The following is a 21742-nucleotide window of genomic DNA, read 5'->3' as shown; positions in this document are numbered from 1 at the left end:
ATTGCTTCTCTCCCACTTGGCTCTGGGGAATCCTTCCTTCATTTGTACAGTGTTCCGTCCGCAGGTTGAATGTGTCCCGTCCAGTGGACGGAGACGTGACTTCCAGGGTGTCTGTCACACAGTGCTGCAGTCAGCACTTGTTTTATTCTTAGGCTTTTTTTTTTTTGACAGGGGGTCTCGCTTCAGGCTGGTCACAAACTCACAAAGGCCCACCAGTCTCAGCTGGGATTAAAGGGCGCATCCCCACATCCAGGCCGCTTTCTTATTTTTTCCTATTCTATGTGCTCACGTGTGCCCACCTAAGCACACACATGTGCTGTGACATGTAGAGGAAGAATTGTGGGAGTGGATTCTCTCCTTCTACCATGTAGGTTCTAGGGATCCAACTCAGGTCATCAGGCTGAGTGACGAATGCACCCACAAACACAAGCGTGGGTTCTTGTATCAATTCATCTTCTGAGCCCACCTCTCCTATCCAAAGACAAGCCCCGGGGAAGAAGTTGGAGAAGGTCGGGATTCAGTAAGTGAAGTCTGGGGAGAGACCCCATTTCCAGACAAGCTGAGTGCAGCCTGATGCTCTCTGCTGCCTCCCAAGTGCTTTCTCATCCCTTCACAGGCAGGGTTAACAGACCAGGCCCATTAGATCTACCGATCTCCCTGTCTTACCTCCAGCACCTTCTTCCCTTCTGCCCTCCTGCCTTCCCCTCTTCCCTGTCTCCCTGAGCATCTTCCCATGCTCCAGGGACTCCTACAGGAGGAAGTGCAGGGACCGTCTGCCAGGGCAGCCTGTTACTGTTGCCAGCAATAATCTAAGCTATTTTGTTGAAGCCCACACTGGTAACACCATTTCATGGCCTATTAGGCTGTGTGCAGTTGGCTGGGAAGGCGGCTCCAGGTCCTTGTCAGGCCTGCATGGGTTCAGGAGGTTAGTGGAGACCATCCCTCCAGTTGAATCCTCCTCCCTGCCCCCTGCCAAATCCAAGGAAGGTCGGTATTTCTCATCCTTACAGTGAGCCAGTTGATTGAACGCCTTCTATAGCCAGGGGTTAAATTAATCCATTATCTGTAGAAGTCAGCGATCAGTTCTCCTATCAGAGCTGATGGCTTCAGGAGGTGATGCCACCTTTTCGTGCCTTAGTTTCCCCAGCTTCCACACAGGGATAAGGATGGCCACTTTGTTACTGGGCTGATGTGGGGATAAAACAATCGCCGTACGCAAGGACCTCAGACAGTCCCTTTCAGAGTTCCACAGCAGTTACATTACAGAGGCTATGGCTCAGTTGGCCAAGAGGTTCCCACATAATTATGAGAATTTCTGTTCAGTAACCCAGGAGTCATGTTAAAAGCCAGGGATGGTGGGTGTGTCTATAATCCCAGAGCTGGAAGGCAGAGAGAGGGAGATTTCTGCTGCTCATTGGTCAGTCAGGCTAACAGGCTCCAGGTTCAACGAGAAACCCTATCTCAAAATAAGGCAGAGAGTAACTGAGGAAGTTACCAGATGTTCACCTCTACAAGTATTTGGTCACATGTGCACCTGCAGACACACACACACACACACACACACACACATACACATACACACACATACACATACACACACACACATACACACACACATGCACTAGTATATATGCACGAGTACAGCCTAGAAAATTTCTGTCTCCTCTGAGGTCTCTCCCATCAGTCTGGGAGTGGGCCCAGAGGAAGCCCTCCCAGAGGAAGCCCTCAAGTTCCCTACTAGACCAGAGTTTCCCTAAACCATCTTCCTTATGAATGGAAGGTATGTTCTGAGGCAGGAGCTTGCTGTCTCCTGCACCCTGGTGACTTTCCGATGGTCCAGCCTGGGGGCCCTTCTCAGAGCCAGCTTCTCCCTAGCAGAGCAGGTCTGGGGCTAAGGATGGAGGGATCCTGTCCTCAACACCCCAACCTTCCATCCCGAGGGCCACAGACTAACAGGAAACTGTAAAAAACAGGTTGCAACACCCAGAGAACCTGCTTTATTATCAGCTAATGGCGCCACTTAGCCAAGCAGTTTTAGGCCTAATAAAACTTTTTTATTATTTCAGTCTTGGCTGGGAGAGGCAGGAAAGGAGAAAAGCTCAAAATCAGGGGAGCAGAGGGAGGAGTAATTAATAAGATTCATAATGGAAGCTTTCTGAGAGAGGTCAGGGATGAGATGCTGGGGCACGCACCTGGCGCTTTGTTAACGATGGGGTGACAGGGAGCTGAGAGCTCCGAGTGGAGTCGTGCAAACGGCAAATGGTGCTTCTCAGCCTCTGAGCCTTAGTTGTCCCTTTTGTATAATGGGGCGATGTTTAGGCTAGGAGTCTAGCTCTGTGGTAGAGCCCTTGCCTAGTAGGCACAGGCCCTGGTTTGCTCCTCAGTAGTACAATATATAGATAATAAACAAACACGGTGAAATCAAATGACCTCCCAAGTCCTTGCTGGGACTCAGTCAGTCCACCTTTGTGCCATCTGCCTGCATTCCCTACCCTTTCCTCTTCTTCTGCTCAGGGAGAGAGAATACAAGCCTAACCACGCTGTTTTAAATCTCTCTCACAAATACAAGGTACAGTGGGGGGGTGTGTATGTGTGAGATGTACCAGGGTGATCGCTGTCTCTAGTACACAGATGGGGAAACTAAGGCCTAGGCAGGCCAGATCACCTCTACATCAGTTATAGCTTCGAACAGCTCAAAGTCACACATGTGAGGCAGATGCCAAGCTGGCCTGGTCTGCCTCCAAGTCCTGAGATCGCCCTTGTATCTGATGCTGCTTCTCAGAACAGGAGCTAGAGAAAGAGCCAAGCTTACTAATCTAATCACCTGGGTCTCGCTGGCACGTGTCCGAGTGGCACCTGGATCCAAAGGAAAGAGCAGGAGAGCCAGGCAGGCCAGGTTTAACTCTTTGAAACCCATGGGCCGACCAACTCACCTAAGGCATGTACCCCTGTTGGCCAGGCAGAGGTGGTAGCCCTACACCCCCGCATGTGTGTGTATGTGTGTGTGTGTGTGTGTGTGTGTGTGTCTGTGTGTGTGTGTGTGTGTCTGTGTGTGTGTCTGTGTGTGTGTGTCTGTGTGTGTGTGTGTCTGTGTGTGTCTGTGTGTGTCTGTGTGTGTATGTCTGTGTGTGTGTGTCTGTGTGTGTGTGTCTGTGTGTGTCTGTGTGTATGTGTCTGTGTGTGTCTGTGTGTGTCTGTGTGTGTGTATGTGAGAGAGAGAGAGAGAGAGAGAGAGAGAGAGAGAGAGAGAGAGAGAGAGACAGACTCCTGGGAGCTGGTTGGAGAGGCAAAGTTGCCAGGCAATGGCCCAGCCCATCTCAGCCCTACGGAGCCCAAACTGAATGATAACTGGTCCACTCTACACAAGTAAGGAGATTAATTACCCTGTGGTGTCATTTTAAAGAATCAGATTTGCCACTCCACTGGCATTCATCTCCCTGGAGAAGATGAGACCTGGGAGAGGTATTTGTCGCACAGGGAGAAGGTTAACAAGGTCAAGTGTATCCAGGAAGGGACCACAGGGATGGCAGCTTCAGGAGCGGGGTAATGTTTCCTGGTCTCTCCTTCCCTAGCCCAGTGAATGTCTCCTGATCCAAGGACCAAGAAGGAGAAAGGACCTCCTGCGTCTGTGGCGTGCCAGTCCTCATTTCTCTTCTCACAGATGAAAGGCAAGCTAGCTTTCCCCTTTCTATGGTGGGGAGGTAACCCTAGCCTTGTTCTCTGTGAAAGTACAGCATCCAGGAAGCCAGAGTTATTCCCAGTGCTGTTATTAGGGCCAGGCTGAAGAGACCTGAAGAGACCTCTGGGCTGGGCCAGGTGGAGGCAGGGTCAGTGGCTCTCTCGGAAGAATAATAGAGGATCTGGGTGGGTGGGGGTAGGGGAAGCGAGGAGATGGCCGAAAGTCAGCAAGAATAGCACGTGAGGAGGTGGATAGATGGCAGAGTGGGTGATTCAGCAGTCGGAGAGCAGCTGGGACGCTGGGAAGGACTTCCTAGATGAGGTGCAGGTTACAGATGGGTCATTGGGGCACACATCAGCAGCCTGTGTGTGGGGGTGTGTGTGACTGCAGAAAACAAGACACTTCAAAGTGGCTCTTCATGAGGACTCCAAGCCATTCCAGATGTTTCTCTGATGCATTCAGTCTCTTTCCTCTCCATACACACTAATTATCTCTTAATGACACTCATTAATGCAAATTCAGCAGGAAGTGTACTTCACAGAGAAGTGTGCCCTCATGCTCCAGGTGGGGCCTTCTGAGCCCTGTGAGCAGAGGGTTGCTCTGTAGTGGGAGTGGGGAAGAGGGTCCGGGCCAGGGTCTGATTTTGTGGGCAGAGGCAGCCACTCCTAGCAGAAAGCCTGAAGCTGGCAGGTAGAGGGGAGGAGTCAAGGTCTTTCTAGAACATTCTATTCTTTTGGACCACTTATCTGATCATTTCCAAACCTGAAATCTCTTCTGGACTTACATTCCAGGGCACAGAAATTCCATGGGTGGCTGTGTTAATTGTGCACTAGTCAAAGGAAAACTGGAACGGAAACCTAGCAGGACTTAAGCTTGACATTGGACACCCTGGCACAGGGTCCTGTCCACACAGAGGGCCGCTTTCTACAGGTTTCATAATGGGGTCCTTTTAGTCTCGTGGAGGTCCCATCTGAGACTGTATCTTTGTTCCTGTTCTGTTTAGGGTGTCAGTATGTCCATGCAAACAAGCCAGACTCCGTGAAGGACTGCATGGGACATGGGACGGAGAGCAATGCTTTGAGAGGAGCAGGACAGTTACTCCTGTTTCTTGAGAGGTGGGCTGACCCCTGGGACACACAGAGCAGGCAATGGCTATGTGTTTGGTTTTCCCTGCAGGTTCACATGCTTCTCTGTCCATACTGTATTAAGCCGGAGCATGCACAGAGATTTGGGGAGGACAGCAAAGGAGCTCACACAACCTTTCACTTCTGGTTCCCTCCAGCATGAAGCAAGGAGCTCCCCTGGGCCTCCCTTTTCTAATCTGTATAGAGGGACCCCTCCTCCATCTCCAAGGGTTTCCATGAGGGTGATGGACTCACATAGAAGGAAGACCTTGGTCCCTGGGAGAGACCACACAGCCATAGCCCTTAGCTCACAAGTTCAGTGAGGCCCTAGTATTCAAAAGGTAGCAGACCTCAGCCTGTGGTTATATCTGCTGCCCCTTGTTTCTATAAATAAAACTTTCTTGGTTCACAGCCATGCATACCCTCTCTCTGTACTCTACAAATGGAGGGGTGCAGTAATCCCCATGGAAACTTCACATGGGACTTGTGAAGCCTAAAATGCTGGCTAGCTGGTCATTTACTGAAAAAAAAAAAGCCAATATCCTGCCTGCATTCACTTATTGAGGCTTTCTAACCATGGGATGAGTTAAGAACTATTTCCTTACCCTTTCACAGGAGAGAGCTGAGGTGCTGAGTAGTTTAGTTCCTTACCCAAGATCACACAGCAGGGAAGCAGCAGGGCTGGGATCCAAACCACAGTGGGAAGGGTCTATACTCTCAAAAGTAAAAGTGTCTCTCTTGCCTCAGGGAAGCTTTCCTAGGGACAGGTGCATAGGCGTGGTCACTCAGGGCTGATAGGAGCTACACTAGGAAAGGCTCACATGAAGCCCTGGGCGCAAGCAGATTGTTTTCTACAGAGCTTAGCATTGGTGTGTATGCATGGGTGTCTATGCATGCATGCATGCATGCATGTGTGTCCAGTTTTCTCAGGCTTCTGGGACAGCTGTCCCTAAATAGGTACCTTAAAATAACAGAAAGTCATTTTCTCGTGGAGCTGGAGCCTGTAGGCTCTGCAATAAGGTGTTTGCCCTGCTATGCTCCCTCTACAACCTGCCTGCACCCCTCTTTGCTTCCTGGCTCCTGGCACTTTGCTGGTGGCTGTTGTCATTCCTGAACTGCACCTGTTAACTCCGCTCCCTTTCTACAGCTGCCCTTCCATGGCATCTTCTCAGGCAGACATCGGCCATGTTGGATGAGGTGTTTCAGGATGACCTCATCTTGATTGAACTAATTGCGTCTGCAAAGACCCTATTTCTGGGGGCTGTGGAGGTGGCTCAGTGGATAAAGTGCTTGCTGTGCAAGAATGAGGACCTGAATTACAGTTCCCAGCACTTGTGTACAAAGTGTGATGCAGGGACACACAGTGTAATCTCAAATGGGATGAATTCCACTGGCCACTGGCCTTGCGAGCTATAGAGTTCCAGGCTCAGTGAGAGACTCTGACTTAAAAAACAAGCATGGAGGGACAGGAGAGATAGCTCAATGGGTTAAAGCCCTTGCCACCAAGGCTTATATCATTTGAGTTCAACTCCCAGGATACACATGGTAGAGGGAGAGGATAGACTAATGCAAGCTGTCCTCTGACCTCCACAGGCATGATATTGGATGCATGTACCCTGTGTCCCATAAAATAAATAAATGTAGTACAGAAAAAAAAACCCAAAATGATGGAAAGCAACTGGAGTCTAGCTGATGTAGACCTCTGGCTGCTGAACGCACACACATAGAGTCCATGTCCAAATAAAATCATATTGGGAGGGGTGGAGCTAAGAATCCCTTCCCTTTCTCTCTCCCTCCCTTCCTCCCTCCTTTTCTTCCTCCCTTTGTTCCTTTATTTTTTGAGGCAAGTCTCGTGTAACCCAGGAGGACCCTAGACTTTGGCTCCTCCTGCTTCTACCTCTCCAGGTGCTGGGATAATGGCATGTGCCACCACCAGGGTTTTGTACGTGCAAGGCAGACTCTACCTCCTGTGTCACATCCCGGGTTCTATCTTTTCTGAGGGACACAGTTCAGCCTGGAGGGGGCTGTCCCACACTGAAGGTCATTCCCGCCCTTCCCTGAGAGCTGACAGGAGACCAGAAGGAAAAGAGGCCTCAAAAACCTGCCTTGGTTTGTGAGAGTCCCCTCCAGTGCTCACACAACAAACTCACGTAATGACATGCTCTGGGTATACATGCTTGCTTTGAAGTGACTCATGGCTTCATTGGAAATACTGAATGAGGTTTTGAGAAAGAAAGAAAGAAAGAAAGAAAGAAAGAAAGAAAGAAAGAAAGAAAGAAAGAAAGGAAGGAAGGAAGGAAGAAAGAAAGAGACTGAAAGAAAGAAAGAAAGGAAGGAAGAGAAAAGAAATCAAAGAAAGGCGGTGAAGAGCATGCAGCTCACAGACCCCAACTTTGGGCTGTTTAACCAAACTTTTTCCAGAGCTTTCTTTGTGTCTCTGCAGGTTGGGAGAGCTTTGAGGCTGGGCCTGGGTCCTCTTCCCTCTGATTCCAGTAGGTGCCTGTAAACAGTAGGTGGTCAACCGAATGATCATGCCAAACTGTCCCTCTGTCTCTAAGCAGTGAGGCCACTGAGCCTCAGTGCTGTGGGGGTTGCTGCCCAGTGGCTGAATCAGATGCAGGCAAGAGAGCCACTGCTGGGCAGCCCAGGGCGTTCTGGGGCAGGACAGCTCTAAACCAGCCCCATCTGCTATGCTGGCAGGGCTTCTGAGGGACATCTGGGCCAGGCCACACTGGTGCCAGAGGACGTGCAGTCCAGCAGCTCTTAGCCAGTGTGTTTGCACAGCTAACATAATTATGCCCTCGGGATGTTGACACAAAAGAAGCCATGTTGAAGAAGGCCTTATCAGCTACCCAAAGAGTCCCAGATTACTGTACCGGAAAGGTTGTCTCATGCAGGCAACTCAGGGAGCGTCCATCCAGAAAGGCTGGCTGCAGGTCTGGTCGTGCTGATAAGCCAGACCACAGGGGTTGTTTTAGGGGCCAGGAACAGGCACCAGGAACCTCTAATGATCCTATAAGGCTCAGTCATTTATTCACTCAACAAACACATCCTGACCAGCTTCTAGTCAACTGAGCCCCAGGGATCCAAGGATGTCAAAGCCCCAGGAGAGTTACAGAAATGCTGGGACATTTATAGATAAACCACTCTGATGTCGGGGGTGGGGTGAAGGGGTGAAGTGAGGGGGTTGGGTGAGGAGATGGGTGAGGGGGTGGAATGGAGATGAAACAGGAGCAGACATTTGATTATGGGATTCAGTGTATGAGTTTGTGATTGGACACATGTACAGTCCATATGCCACACAACGGTGCTTTGACCAATGACAAATTGTATATGCAACAGTGGTCCTGTGAGATTATACTGCCAAGTGACATCACAGTTGGCCTTCCCTAATCACTCAGTGACATATTTCTTGGTCATATCTTCGCCATCAAGTAAAGCATGGTGGTACTGGAAATGTTCTTCAGTGAACATTTTGAGAAATGCGCGAAGTACAGCTGTGAGGTGCTATGGGGACGAGGTGGAAGAAAACTGCAGGGGCTTCCTGATAGGCTGTAACATGGGGGCTCCTCTGCGAAAGGAGAGAAACCTTTGTGGCTGGGAGCTCAGACCAAGCCACAGACACCTCACAGCAAGATGCTGTGGGAGGAAGATGGTTCATTTCCACGGTCACTGGGACCTATGCTCAAATCTTAGCCTGGGATCTGAGTGAGTCACACCTGATAGAACGCTGGTAGGTATTCTGGAAGATACTGGCTAAGCAGGGGTGACAAACAGGCTGAGCAGTGACTCATCCATCCATCCATCCATCCATCCATCCATCCATCCATCCATCTCTCCACACTGTATCCTCCCACCCATTCGTCCACACAGCACTGGAGTCCAGAGACTTTGCGCTCTGGGCTCTTAGGTCTGCCAAGGCAGGAGAGCGGTCTCTTATCTCTCCTCCTGCATGTGCCTATAGCAGGATTCAGTTGACAACAGGACACACATGTACAGGTCCTAAGTCACAAAGGTAGGGGGCCTTCTGGCACACTTAAGGCACTTTCCAAGCAAGTGTCTGTACCTGGACAGTGGTGGCACACACCTTTACACCCAGCACTTGGAAAGGAAAGGCAGAGACAGAGGCAGAGGCAGGGGGAAATGGGGGAGAGGGAAATGGGGAAGGGGAAAGGAGCAAGGGAAAAGGGTAGAGGGTAGGGGGCAAGGGGGCAGAGAAGCAGAGAGGCAGAGAGGCAGGGAGGCAGGTGGATCTCTGAATTTGAGGACCAGCCTGGTCTATAGAGCAAGCTTCATGACACCCAGAGAGACACAGAGAAAAAAAAATCAGCTTCCTGCCCTGTGACCTGAAATACCTGGCAATGTCTGCCCCTGGCTCAGGGCTCTTTGCTCAGCCTCAGGCTGACCACATGAAAAGAGATGAAAGCTACCCGGTTGTCCAGGTGTGTCATCATTTCTATCTGTGACGTTTGTCCTGGCCGCCGGACCGTAGGCAGAAGTCATACATCACCTCCAATGGAGCGTGAAAAAGAGGGGCTGACTCCAGCAGCACAGATGTAGCCCAGGCTGGCCTCAAACTCACTATGTAGTTGAGGATGACCTTGAACGTCTGGTCCCTTATCCTAAACCTCCTGTGCTAAGATGATAGGCGTCCACCGTGGCTAGTTTATGTGGTATTGGGGATGAAACCTAGGGCCTTGCACAAGCCAGGCAAGCGCTCTACCAACTAAACTACATTCCAGTCATTCCAGTCCTGCCTTCCTGGACCTTAACAATGGTGTTGCTCTGGGTAGACAGAGTGGTTTACAGGATGGAAATCACTTATGTATACACCAGGCGCTTAGAAGTTGTTGGGGAGTCGGTTATAGCAAGGTGGAGGGAAAAGGGCATCTGTTCCCAAGAGCAAGAAGTGGGTCTGAATTTGAGCTCAGCCTTTTACTAGCCTGAGACCTTGAGCCAGCTCAAGGGCATTTCTAAGCTGCTGTTTCTGCTATTTGTCTTCCTGAGCCTCAGTTTCCTCATCCAGAAGACGGGGCTGACTTTCCTCCCCCTGGGCTGGATTTAAAGGTCTGAGTATACATAAGTGCACGTCAACTCTGCCCACTTTTGTCCTGTGACCATGAATTGCCTGCTCCATCCACAGTGTCCAAAGCAGACTCCTCACTGGGTTATTTTCATACTCTGTCCATTTCGAGCCCCTTTCCTTGGCCCCTATACTGTTTGGAAAGCTGAGAGGCAAAGGACTGACAGCAGGCAGGGAGCCTGGGGGAGCCTGAGAGACAGCCAGGCTGCCCAAATGGCAGTGCATCCTGGGCCTGCAAGCTGAGGCCTCCTTTTGGCTTAAACAACCCTCCAGTAGGCCAGCATTGAGGTCTGAAGAAGACAGTACCACCTGAGCCTGGGAGGATGCTGAGGGACCTGACTCATGCCACAGGCCCTGGGAAGAACACTCCTCTACCACCTGCACGTGCAGAGCCTCCAGGAACCCGCAGAGAGGACCAAGGCTGAACTGATGGCTCTCAATCATGAGAGAACTGTACGAGGTCCCGAAGGGAGACTTAAAGGTGCCTTCTCTGAGGGGTTCAAAGACCTGCATGGAAGAGGCAACTTCTCTCTCCAGCAGCGGTTCTTAACCTATAGATTGTAACTGGTTTGAAAGGGCAAATGTCCCTTTCACAGGGGTAGCATACCAGATATTTACATTACAATTCATAACAGTAGCAAAATTACAGTTGTCAAATAGCAACAAAATAATTTTATGGTTGGGGAACATGAAGAATTATATTAAAGGGTCCCAGTATTAGGAAGATTGAGAACCACTGCTATACAGCCTGAAGGTGCTACTGGATCGGGCAGTCTTGCATTCACGGGCCTGGCTGAGTTCTTTTAGGTGATCAGAGGAAATACAGCATTCACCAACACTGTGGTCTCTGACGCCCAGTACTGGTTTATGTTGGGGACCCAGCAAGTGGTGAACAGGGAGGAGAAGGCTTGGCCCCTGAGGAATCTGGATGGACAAGCAAGCCTCACTAGGAAAATCATGAGCTCTAGGCAGAACCAGAATCAGCAGATAAAACCCCAACTGCCATGACTCAATTGGAAAAGCACTTGCCTTACAAACTGGTCCAATCCCCAGCTCTTACACACACACACACACACACACACACACACACACACACACATACACACACACATACACACACACATACACAGAGAGAGAGATAGAGACAGAGAGACAGAGAGAGACAGAGACAGAGAGACAGACAGAGAGACACAGACAGACAGACACACAGAGAGACAGAGAGACAGACAGACAGACAGACAGACAGACAGACAGAGACAGAGTGAGTGAGAGTGTCAGGAATACGGGCTGAGTAAGTCAGTGGTAGATCACTAGCCTAGCATGCGCAAAGCCCAGGGTTCAAGTCCTAGCACCACAAATTTTAAGAGGCCAGGTATTGAAGCCCAGGCCTGTAATCCCAGTGTTGGTAGGAGCAGTCCTGAAGCTTGCTGGTCAGCGAGTCTAGCCTATTGAGAGACCCTGCCTCAAACAAAAGGTGGACGGACGGTGCCTGAGGAATAATGCCAGAGGTTGTCTTCTGACCGTCAGATACACATGCACACTCACAGACATCGCACGAACACAGACACACCTACACCCATGAACACAGACACACAGATTATAATTGCCATCCCTTGTTGGCTCCTGGGCAGTGTTCTGGGCTATCCACAGTGCGAAAGTCTTCGCAGGCCTCAAAGTAGCTCTCTTGGGAGCATTCACTTAGCACAGCCATGTTACAACTGGGGGAGATGGGATTCAATGATCTATGGTCTGTGATCTTGGACCCTGGTTCCTCTTTTCCTAGAAGACACTACAGGGGAAGCTAAACAAACATTTCTTCAAACAGGGGTAAGTAGAGACCCAAATGGTCACCCCACCTCATTCCACACACACTCAGAGTGAACGCCAAGACCTGCTGCCTTTGGAATTCACGGGCGACCATTTCTAGGTTGGCTACGGTTCCTGGATGATTGCAAACCACAGCAGGTTGGAGGAGGGTAGGAAAGGATTCCCCATCTCCCCACTGCAGAGAACCCTCCATTGTTGGCCCCAGCTCTGGGGCCCCCTGGCAAGACAAAGGGTCAGGGAGCAGGGAGCGGGGAAGGAGGAAGACTGGTGCATTTATAGCTCTAATTTACAGATGGCAATTAGCTTCCTGGAAGGGCCAACCTTTCTGCCTTCTGCCTCTATCACCAAGGAACTATTGACATTTAGTATCTGCAGGCTGAGTGCCCCATGGGGGAGGCTTTCCTTTTTTTTAAATAGGGACCTGTGGATTCATTCTCCTATCCTGGACTGATTTCACCCTTCAGAAAGGGGAAGTTGGCCAAACTGGAACAGGTCTATGAACTTTCTAGAAAATTGTGTTCCCATACCTAAGAATCATCACTCTCGCGGTTCCCAGAGGCAGCCGGATCACCCATTCATACCGCTCCCCATCTAGTCTCAACTCCATCACAGGCAGGGAGAGCTTGCTGTAACCACACTGTAACCACAGCACTGGGGGAGACTGGGGCAGAGGGATCAGCCCGAGTTCTAGAAGATGCCTGAGGAGAAGCCTCGTATGCTGCATTTGCCAAGGGAACCATGGAGTTTTGGTTCAGGTTCTGGGTTCAAGACCCCAGTTAAAAGCCCCACAGACAGCAATCCCAAATTTTGTGCCACACGGGCACTTTCACTCTGAAGAACTGCCACCTGCATTCTCTGCTGGGAACACGGTGACTTGACGAATTATTATTAAATTGCTCTTCAGTTGCAAATGGCAAGACCATGCAGAGAGTGAGCACAGTGAAGATCAACCAGGAGCTGAGAAAGGCAAGGAGAGGGCTGGGTCCTTGGAGGACCCTGAATCGTCAGGTCCAGGCGAGTCCCTTCCATCTAAATAGAGTTCTGAGCGGCAATATGGCTCAGCAGGCAGGGGCCTTTGGGCCAAGCCTGATAACTTGATATCAGTTCCCAGGACCCACATGACAGAAGAGAGAGCTAACCTTGGTTAAAGTGTTCTCTGCCTTCTATGGGCGTGCCATGGCATGCATGCCGGCATACATACATGCCACATTCACACGCAGAATAAATGAATAGCACTGGGCATGGTGACACATGCCTTTATTTCATGGACACAGAGGCAGGTGAATCTCTGTGAATTTGAGGCCAGCCTAGTTTACATAGTGAGATCCTATCCAGATAGACAGATAAGCAGAGGACAGACGGCAGAGGGTGGGATAAGAAGCATGACAGCAGCAATCACCTCAGATTTAGGGGAGTTGAGTGTGAGGTCTGCCATCTAGACGCAGGTCCTTGACTCCCCTCTTATGCTCATTGAGAAGCTGAGAAGAAATATGAAGAGGAAGCCAGGCTGTGGAGATGTGGAGGAGTGGGTGTGGAGGGGTGGAGTCTGAGGTGGGCTCCCTGACTGCTTGCGACGTGTGCTTTCATAGCTGAGCAGAACTTAAGACTCAGGATGAAGAAGAGGCATCCTAAAGGCCATCTCAGGCTGTATCCGAGGCTCTGCCCATCCAGTCACTCATTTGGACTCTGGGAGTACAAGTTGGGCTGTCTAGTGGAACTTCTCACATTTATAATAGATTTATAAGGCCGTGTGGACATGTTTGCTTTTTTTTCCTCCAGTTCCTCATAAGTGATGTCATTATGGCAGCCATAACTCTTATTTACTCCATCAGCAGGCTGCTGGCACCGGCACAGAAATAGATTTGGAGAATTTATCTCATACACACATCGTGAGGAGGCGACAAAGACGCACAGGTGAGATTTATGTGGGCGGGGGGCCAGCATCCATCAACCCTACTTCCGCATTAAGGGCCGCTCCTCCAAGAGAGACATTACCCTTCCTAATCAGAGCAAAGTAATTGTTTAAACTTCCTTCCTGCGACAAGCCATCACTTCTCATCCCTCTCCAGAGAGGGCTATGCAGGAGGCGTGGGGAGAACCACGAGATCAGTGGCGAATCACGACCATGATAACAGCACCCAATGCCGGGTGTGGGGCCAAAGCCAAGGGGCCCTGCAGAACAATGCCTGGAGGTTTGCAAACATGTCTGACTGATTTGTGCGCTGAAAGTGCACCAAGGCCCAGAGCCTCAGATATGCCAGCCTGGTTCCTAATCTCCAATTCTGGCTGCACTGTTTTTCCTGCTCAGAACACCTTTTCTCCCTCTTATCTGTTCTAGGCCTAGTCTATCATCAAAGCCCTGCTCAACCCCTGCCTTACTCTGACACTGTAATAGCAGAAAGAAGTTTGTGGATGAAGAAGAGGACAAGGTACCAAGCCCTGACTCTGTCATTCCCGCCAGGGACTTCCAAAGCTTCCTGCTCTGAAGTTCACATGGTATCACCTGCAGTTCTCAGTAGGCTTCCCTCCTTCAGACAGTAAGGCCCTTTGAGAATTTCTAACTTGGACTACATCGGAGACTCTCCAGGAAGCTTATGAAAATATTACCACAGCTTAGTTCTGCTCCTGGACTATCAAGTAGCATGGGATAGGGCCTGACAGTAATGTTTAATGCCCAGGGGTTGGGAGATCAACTTAGGGTCTACATGACCTGGTTTATAACTAGTGCAAAACATGTTCAATGGATGGGTGGATATACGGGTGGGTGAATGGACAGGCAGACTGGGGCATGGATAGAAAGAAGGAAGGATGGGTAGATGGGTCGGTGGGTGAGTATATTGGTGGGTGAATGTGTGTGGGGCTGTATTAGTTACTTTGCCGTTGCTGTGATTAAATACCATGATCTAGGCAATTTATATAACAGTGATTCTCAACCTTCCTAATGCTGCAACCCTTTAATACAGTTCCTTATGTTGTGGTGACCCCCAAACACAAGATTTATTTTTGGGGTTACTTTATAACTATAATTTTGGTACTGTTTTGAATTGGTTTGGTTTGCTTGGTTTGGTTTGGTTTTGGTTCTTTTGAGACAGTTTTCTCTGTGTAGTTGCCCTGGCTGTCCTGGACCTTGCTTTGTAGACCAGGCTGACCTTGAACTGACAGAGATCCTCTGCCTCCTGAGTGCTGGAATTAAAGGCAAGCACCACCATTGCCCAGCCTGTTTTGAATAGTAATGTAAATATCTGATATGCAGGATATCTGATATGTGACCCCTGTGGGGTCACAACCTATGAGTTGAGAACTGTTGTGATAGGAGGGTTTATTTGGGCATATTATTGCAAAGGGTTAGAATCTGTGCTGGTGGAGTGGAGGCAGCAGGTACAGTGGCTGGACCAGAAGCAGGACTCCCATCATAACTGCAGGCATGAGACTAGGGAATGCATTAGAAATGGCTCTGAGTCTTTCAACTCTCAAAGTCTGCCTCCAGCACCAAACTTCTCGGCCTCCTCAAACAGGTCCACCAACTGGGGACCAGGCAATGTAAAGCCTGAGAGACTATGGTGAACCTCTCATTCAGGCCACCTCAGTGGGTGAGGGGATGGTAGCGAATGCTTCTCTGTATCTACTGGGAGAGACTTGTCTTCTTTTTTTTTTTTTTTCGGAGCTGGGGACCGAACCCAGGGCCTTGCGCTTCCTAGGTAAGCACTCTACCACTGAGCTAAATCCCCAGCCCCCGAGACTTGTCTTCTTATCAGGATCAGCAGACGACTTAGGGCAAGGAGTCCAAACGTCTTCTGCTTCTCCCCCGTGCTTAGCACGGAGACAGACAGCAGTGCCCATGGGTGTGCCAATATTCTTGCATGGTAGTGGGAGAAGGGGTACTGGATACGGCATCTTCCAATCAACCTGCCTTAGATTCCTCCCAGTGTTAGCAGCAGCGACAGTGTGGTGGGGGCAAGTGGCTTAGGTAAATTTTAAAGTGTGGTAGACATGAAAGAATGGTCTGCCCTTGTTAGCTAACTCTTCCAGTCAACAGCAGTGTCCCCAACCTCCCTTGCACTGCTGCTACTGCAAGGCCATCTTAGCCCTGCCTGAGGTCCCTGCTCTGGATATGCTTGAAGCCTGGCATGGCCCCAGCCCTGGTCCTTTCACAGCCACCCCTCCCTAGCCCCTGGTCTCCTAGAGGTCTTCCCTTTTTCATACTGGTTTCCCTCTTGCCCACAGCTCCTGTCCTGCATCTCCTAGCACCTGCCTTAGCAGGCTTGGCCATGTCCCCTGAGTCATTGAGGGCTGACTGATTCAGCAGCCCCTAACCAGTCCCCCTGCACCACCGTTAGCCACACCAGGCCTACGTTCATCTTTCTCTGTAGCCTCCCATGTGGTCTCAGAGCCTCATGGCTGCCAAGCTCTCCTTCGATTACGTCCCCTAGCTCCTGTGAGTCTCTATGAGGCTGGTCCTCACAGGCGCCCTTGGCTTTGGCTTCCGTCCTTACCTGCTCCAGACCACCATTCCTCACTGCAGCTCTTCCAAATTTTTCAACAGGGTAGGAGCCTTCCCCTGACTTCAGGTGTTCGCACATGCAGGGATGCATCCCTTCCCCACACCGGCTTCCTCACTTCCTCACTAAGTTCAGCTACTCACTGGGTAAAAATCATCCAGGCCCAACTAGAGGAAGAGTACCCCACTGTCTCAAGGTAGAGTGGGGTGGCCTGGAAAATGTGGAAGGGACAACTAAATACTCATTCTCCAAATGAGCCGTTAGCGGTCTCAGTGTAAGAGCACATGGAAGGTCATCCGTGTCTCATCTTCTGTGTCATGGAGGGGTGGGACCCTAAGGAGCGGCTGTCTCTGAAGATCTGAGGCAGCCCTTAAACCTGGGGTACAGCTAGGATTCCTTAGTGGTGAATGTCAGGTAAGGGGAGGAAGGGAGGAAGGGAGGGAGGGAAGAAGGGAGGGACAGAGTGAGGGAGACACGGACAGAGTCTAGAGAAAAGTGAATATAAAAGGAAAAGAGAATATGCTGGTGTTTGAACTTTGTTGTCTCTAGATTACTGAGATGGGGTATCACACAGCCTAGACTGGCCTTAAGTTTGCTCTGTGGCCAAGGACGACCTTGGACTTTCACACCTCCCTTTCTTGAGCATTGGGAACACAAATGTGCACCCCATGCCAAGTTTATCCAGGGCTGGGGATGGAAAAGTCTCTGCCCACTGAACTACATCCCCAGCCAGGGAATAAATAGCTCTTGACTTTATAAAAGTGAATGTTTTTCTAGAAGCAAGGAAGGAAAGATGAGCTGTCTCCAGTGTAGACACAGTATCTAGAAAAGCGGTAGACATGGACGTCAGCACCAGGAAGCCGGGTCACCATCTTGTGGCATCTAACCATAGAGAGAAGAGTAAATTTCACTCTGTCTTGATAAAATCGTCTCCAAATTCCAAGAGGAATCACCCGTTACCCTCGCGCACGGTTTATGGTCAAAGGGTACCAGCTTCTCCGATAAGTGCGGACTGCTGAATCTTCAGACTGTCTCACGAATATGATGTACAAATACCCTGGACCACTGGCACTAAAGATTCAATAAAACGATGGAAATTCATAGGCCCGGGATAAAGCTCGTTTAAAGTTCATATTCTCTAGCTAATGCAGCTTTCAATTACACTCGCCCATTTTAAGCTGCAAAAGATGTAATGTTAATCAAACATTTAATTTGCAAGTGTTTTTCTTCGTAAATGTCATGTACAAGGAGAAACCCAGACGTGAGCCGCAACACAATGGCTCGAGGTGCCTTGTTTGGAATCGTGTATTTGCACTGGTGTGTGAGAGTGGGTGGGAGGCCCGCAGCCTCTTCTGGCCCTGATACTCCATGAGTTCTTTTCTTGTTGCAAAGCAGGGAACATTCGGAAAATGAACCAGGAGCTACTTACAATGTTTGGTAACATTCAAGTCTCAATTCAATTTTCACAGTCAAGATCCAGCCCCGGAAGCCTGTGCTACAAGTCAAGAACCAAGTAAAGGGGAGAGACCGCTTTGTGTTCAATGATTAGTTATTAAGTGGTACTGGTGAGACCCGATGTGGCCTTTCTAGGATACAGACCAGCCTTGATATGCTCTGGACTATTCTGTGGGAAGCTTCCACCTCTCTCCTGGAGGTGCTCGCAGTACAAAAGTGGCTCAGAATCCCAGAGGTGGAGTATTGGTGGTTCCTGGGATGTGTGACTGGAACACGGGAGCAGAGTTTCAGGGATCAAAGGTTGGCAGCTCTGACAGAATGATACTCACCCAGGGTCCCTCCCCCAGGGAGGAAACATTCTAACAAGGTCCCAGGTGGCTTGTGGTATGTGATATTATGAGACCATTGGACCAGTTAGTGCCCCTCTAATACTTCTGACCCTGGGAATCTCTGATCTCTCTCAGTGCTTGCCGCTCTGTTTTGGTAAGAGGTAGGAAGTGCTTCAGAAGATCAGGCAGGGTAAAGGGGTGGAGAAAGGAAGCAAGGTTGGACTTTCAGAGCCTCATCTTTTCCCATCTGTAAGATGGGACATCAAAATCCATCCTATATACCAGGGGTTGAGAGACAGTTTAGTTGGTGAAGTGTTTACCTTGTATAAGGACCTGAGTTTGATCCCCAGAACCCATATAACAATGCCAGGCATGGTGGTGTGCACTGTGATCCCAGAGCTGAGCAGGTGGAGACAGGAGAATCACTGGGACTGCTTTTTAACCAGTGGGGCTAACTGGTGAGAGTTAGGCAATGAGAACCCTATGGCAAAGGAGGCGGCTGGTATTTCTGAGGATGACACCAAAGTTATCTGCTAGCCTACACACCTGTACTTGTATGCATATACATACATACATACATACATACATACATACATACATACATACACACATTCATGTACACGTATATACACACATATACTTACATGCACACCTACAGATAAATGCATACTCTCAAGTACACACAAATGCATTAAAAGTACATTCTATACCTTTTATAAAAAGGTAAAATGCCCTGTGCCTTACACATACCAGGTTACCCAATATGCTAGTCCCTCCCACATGTACCGAACTTACCCATGAGCACAGTCATGCAAGAGAGAACTGTGTCTGGCCTTGCATCTTAATCTTAAGCTTCCAACCCTCAGGTCAGGCAAAGAGTTCTCCTCATTCTCCTAGGAAGAAAGGAGCCCCCTGTCCTAGGGAGCACTAGGCTGCAGGTGCCGGTAACACAGAAGGCATTACTGCCAACCGAGAAGAGCTCAGGGACACAGAAGGCCGAAGCCCTAGGCCTGACTCATTTGGGGACTGGCCATGTGACTTTGGGCCCCGGTTCCCCATTTGGCACATGGAGGGAGTGAAATCTCTCCTGTCCATCTTCTCTCTTGGTCCTGTCATTTCTGACTCTGCTCTGGGATGCCAGGAACGGCACTCTCCCCTCCCCCACCAAGCCACTTGCAGCCTTTCCTCACTGGGAAATTAATTCAGTCTTCAGTGTTGCAGTCTATAAATTACTGGCCAATCTGTTTCAGGAATATTAAGGGAACATTTCTAAATCGCCCCTTGCATTCAACGCTGCAAAACAAAGGTTTAGGGACACGGATGTTCCTCTTACGGCCACTGCAGAGACCTACCTTCTCTGGCCTTCCCAGCACTTCAGGGGCTGACTCTCCCTTCTGGTTCCCCCAGCCTCCTGCTCCTGAGAGTCCCCGTAATCCAAGGCAGAGGCGTTGGCAAAGCTATGAGAGGGGAGGGTGAGGGCGGAAGGTGGCTGGAGCCAGCAAGTCTCCTTGGCCGGCTCTCCTGGGGCAGAGGGCACCCTTAAGGAAAGGCTGGGGAAGTTAAGCTGTCTTTTGCAGTAATTGATTTCGACAGCATAACAGGTTAATTCGCCTCTGTTTTGCAAGTTATTTGAGAATTCATCGGTAGGCAAAGTCCTGGAGGACAGCTTCTAATCACCTGTAAACTTGAAGGCCTGATGAAACCTCTTGGATACAGGTAGGTGACTACAAATGTGCCTAATTCCCTTTCTTCTCTGTCAAGGACATACTCACAAGGTAGTACAGATGAAGGCCACCACCAAGGCCACAGTGGCAGAGGAATCCTGCTAACTGGAGACACCTTTATGGTAAAAACAGCCCCCTCTTACCTTCAGATACAGAGGCGTTCTCCTCGTGGTAACTGTCAATGACCTTCAGGCTCATTGACCCACAGTCATGAAAACAACAAGATAAAGAAACTTGTGCAGCAAGATGGCGCCTATCAACATTCCATCATGAGGTAGCAGGGGGCTTATGAGGCCCCACCTATTCCTGAGGACCCCATATGCAGCTAATATTTGCTGGGAGGGAAAGAAACTTTGTCAGTGATGTAGCCACTGGCAAGGTGCCCAGTGTAACGAACCTCTCTCATTTTCCTGTAACACCAATGAACACACACACACACACACACACACACACACACACACACACACATACACACACACACACACATGCATGCACACACAGAGGTAGAAGGTCTGTAGGGGTGGGAGGGGGACAAGATAACGGTGAACGTGATCAAAATACATCACATACATGCATGCAAACTGCTGTCAGGTCCAAAAGAAACTCCGTTTCCCCAGATCCTAAAAGGCAGAAGGGACAAATAACTATCTTTGGTTTCTATCAGCACACCAAAACTCGGTGCTGGCCTTCAGGCTCCCTCAGCATCACAAGTACCTGAATATACTTCAGAGTCCTAGCTCTTCCCACCATACACTCCCTCCAGCTTGTGGGCTTCCCTTCCCAGCTTCCCATTCTCCTATAACCCTGCTATTTTCAGTATGTCCTCCCTCTGTCTTCCTGTCTGCTCCCCCACCCTCTCCCTGTCCCTGCCTCCTCTGTCTCTCCGCCTCAGCATCTCTCTCTCTCTCTGTCTGTGTCTCGCTCCCCCTCTCTCTATGTTCCTCTTGCTCTGCTCCTGTTTCCCCATGCTACGGCCAGTCTGCCGGCCATGACCAGTCTACTTCTTTCTCCCTCTGCTCTGGACTTGCCTCTGTCTCGTATCTATAATAAAAATCTTCCCTCCACCATGGCACGTCATTAGTTTATACAAAATGTCATAATGAAATCCATTATGCATAATTAATATACGCTAATTTACAAGTTTTAAGATATATTTGCACAGGGCCAGGTTCTCCAGCAGACTAACCAAATGAACCCCTTCTAGAGGGTCTTCCCAACACTATATTACTACAGCGTATCAGGAAGTCATTTTAATGCAGGGCCATAAACAGCATATCAGGTGACAGCTTTATTTCCCAGGAGTTAAATATTAATTGTCACACAAAGGGAACATAAAAGTGGCACAGGGGACAAATCCCTCGGTTTCCTGCACAGTGGAAAGAATTCTTTAATATGTGTATCTCCACAATCTGCTGCACATGGAGGCTTAATTAAAACGCATGTTCATTCTACTTCATTTCTTCTTTCTTGGTGACTTCGGTGCTACAACCTTCCAACTGGAAGCAGGGACCATTTCTCGCAGACGGGCTGCCTCTCAATAAAGCACTATATCTCTCCACCATAGCAGAGACCCTGTCATAAACGGGTAATATCAGAATCTAGGTCCTGCGGAAAGGCAAATGCAGCTTTACCTAAGAGCCTTAAGCTGTTTTAACTAGCACTTCAATCAAGACTGCAAGTTTGAAATGTGGCACTAAACACACTTCTCCGAGAAGCTGTTTTCCTTCCACCCCAGAACTAATAAATCTGAAAGGCCTACTTAGGCTAAGACAAGCTGGGAGCTGACGAAGCAGTTTCAGGAGCTGGGGGTTGGGGGAGCATCCCTCTGAAAGGACCAGGGCTCCTGAGCTCCCCAGGGTAGTGGGGCAGCACCCTCTTTGGGGCTGTGGATGGCACACCTAGGCTATGGCATGCCGTGAGCTAAGTCCTTTGGAGATACCCCTCATTGAAGGTGGCCCTATTCTGGCGCAACCTTCGCCCCTCTGGTAAAGACTTCTCTAGCTACTGGGGGGTGGGGGGCTG

At 49.7% G+C, this 21742-nt stretch overlaps 1 protein-coding gene across 27 annotated transcripts in view; it reads right to left on the bottom strand.

Annotated features, from left to right (window-relative positions):
* The window catches only part of Megf11 (multiple EGF-like-domains 11), a 325661-nt gene that overhangs the window by 114277 nt on the left and 189642 nt on the right, over positions 1–21742 (bottom strand). Inside the window, exon 1 of one of the 27 annotated variants that reach the window (XM_039082454.2) lies at positions 18792–19296. The exons of the other annotated variants lie outside the window; for them this stretch is intronic. Within the exon in view, the coding sequence (XP_038938382.1) occupies positions 18792–18807 (16 nt within the window). The 5' untranslated portion in view covers positions 18808–19296. Of the gene's footprint in view, positions 1–18791; positions 19297–21742 lie in introns of those variants that run through there. 27 annotated transcript variants of the gene reach the window in all.

This window comes from Rattus norvegicus, chromosome 8 (genome assembly GCF_036323735.1).
Source record: "Rattus norvegicus strain BN/NHsdMcwi chromosome 8, GRCr8, whole genome shotgun sequence".
NCBI lineage: Eukaryota > Metazoa > Chordata > Mammalia > Rodentia > Muridae > Rattus > Rattus norvegicus.
Note: the sequence above shows the minus strand (reverse complement) of the source record. Positions and strands in the feature narration are given on the sequence as shown.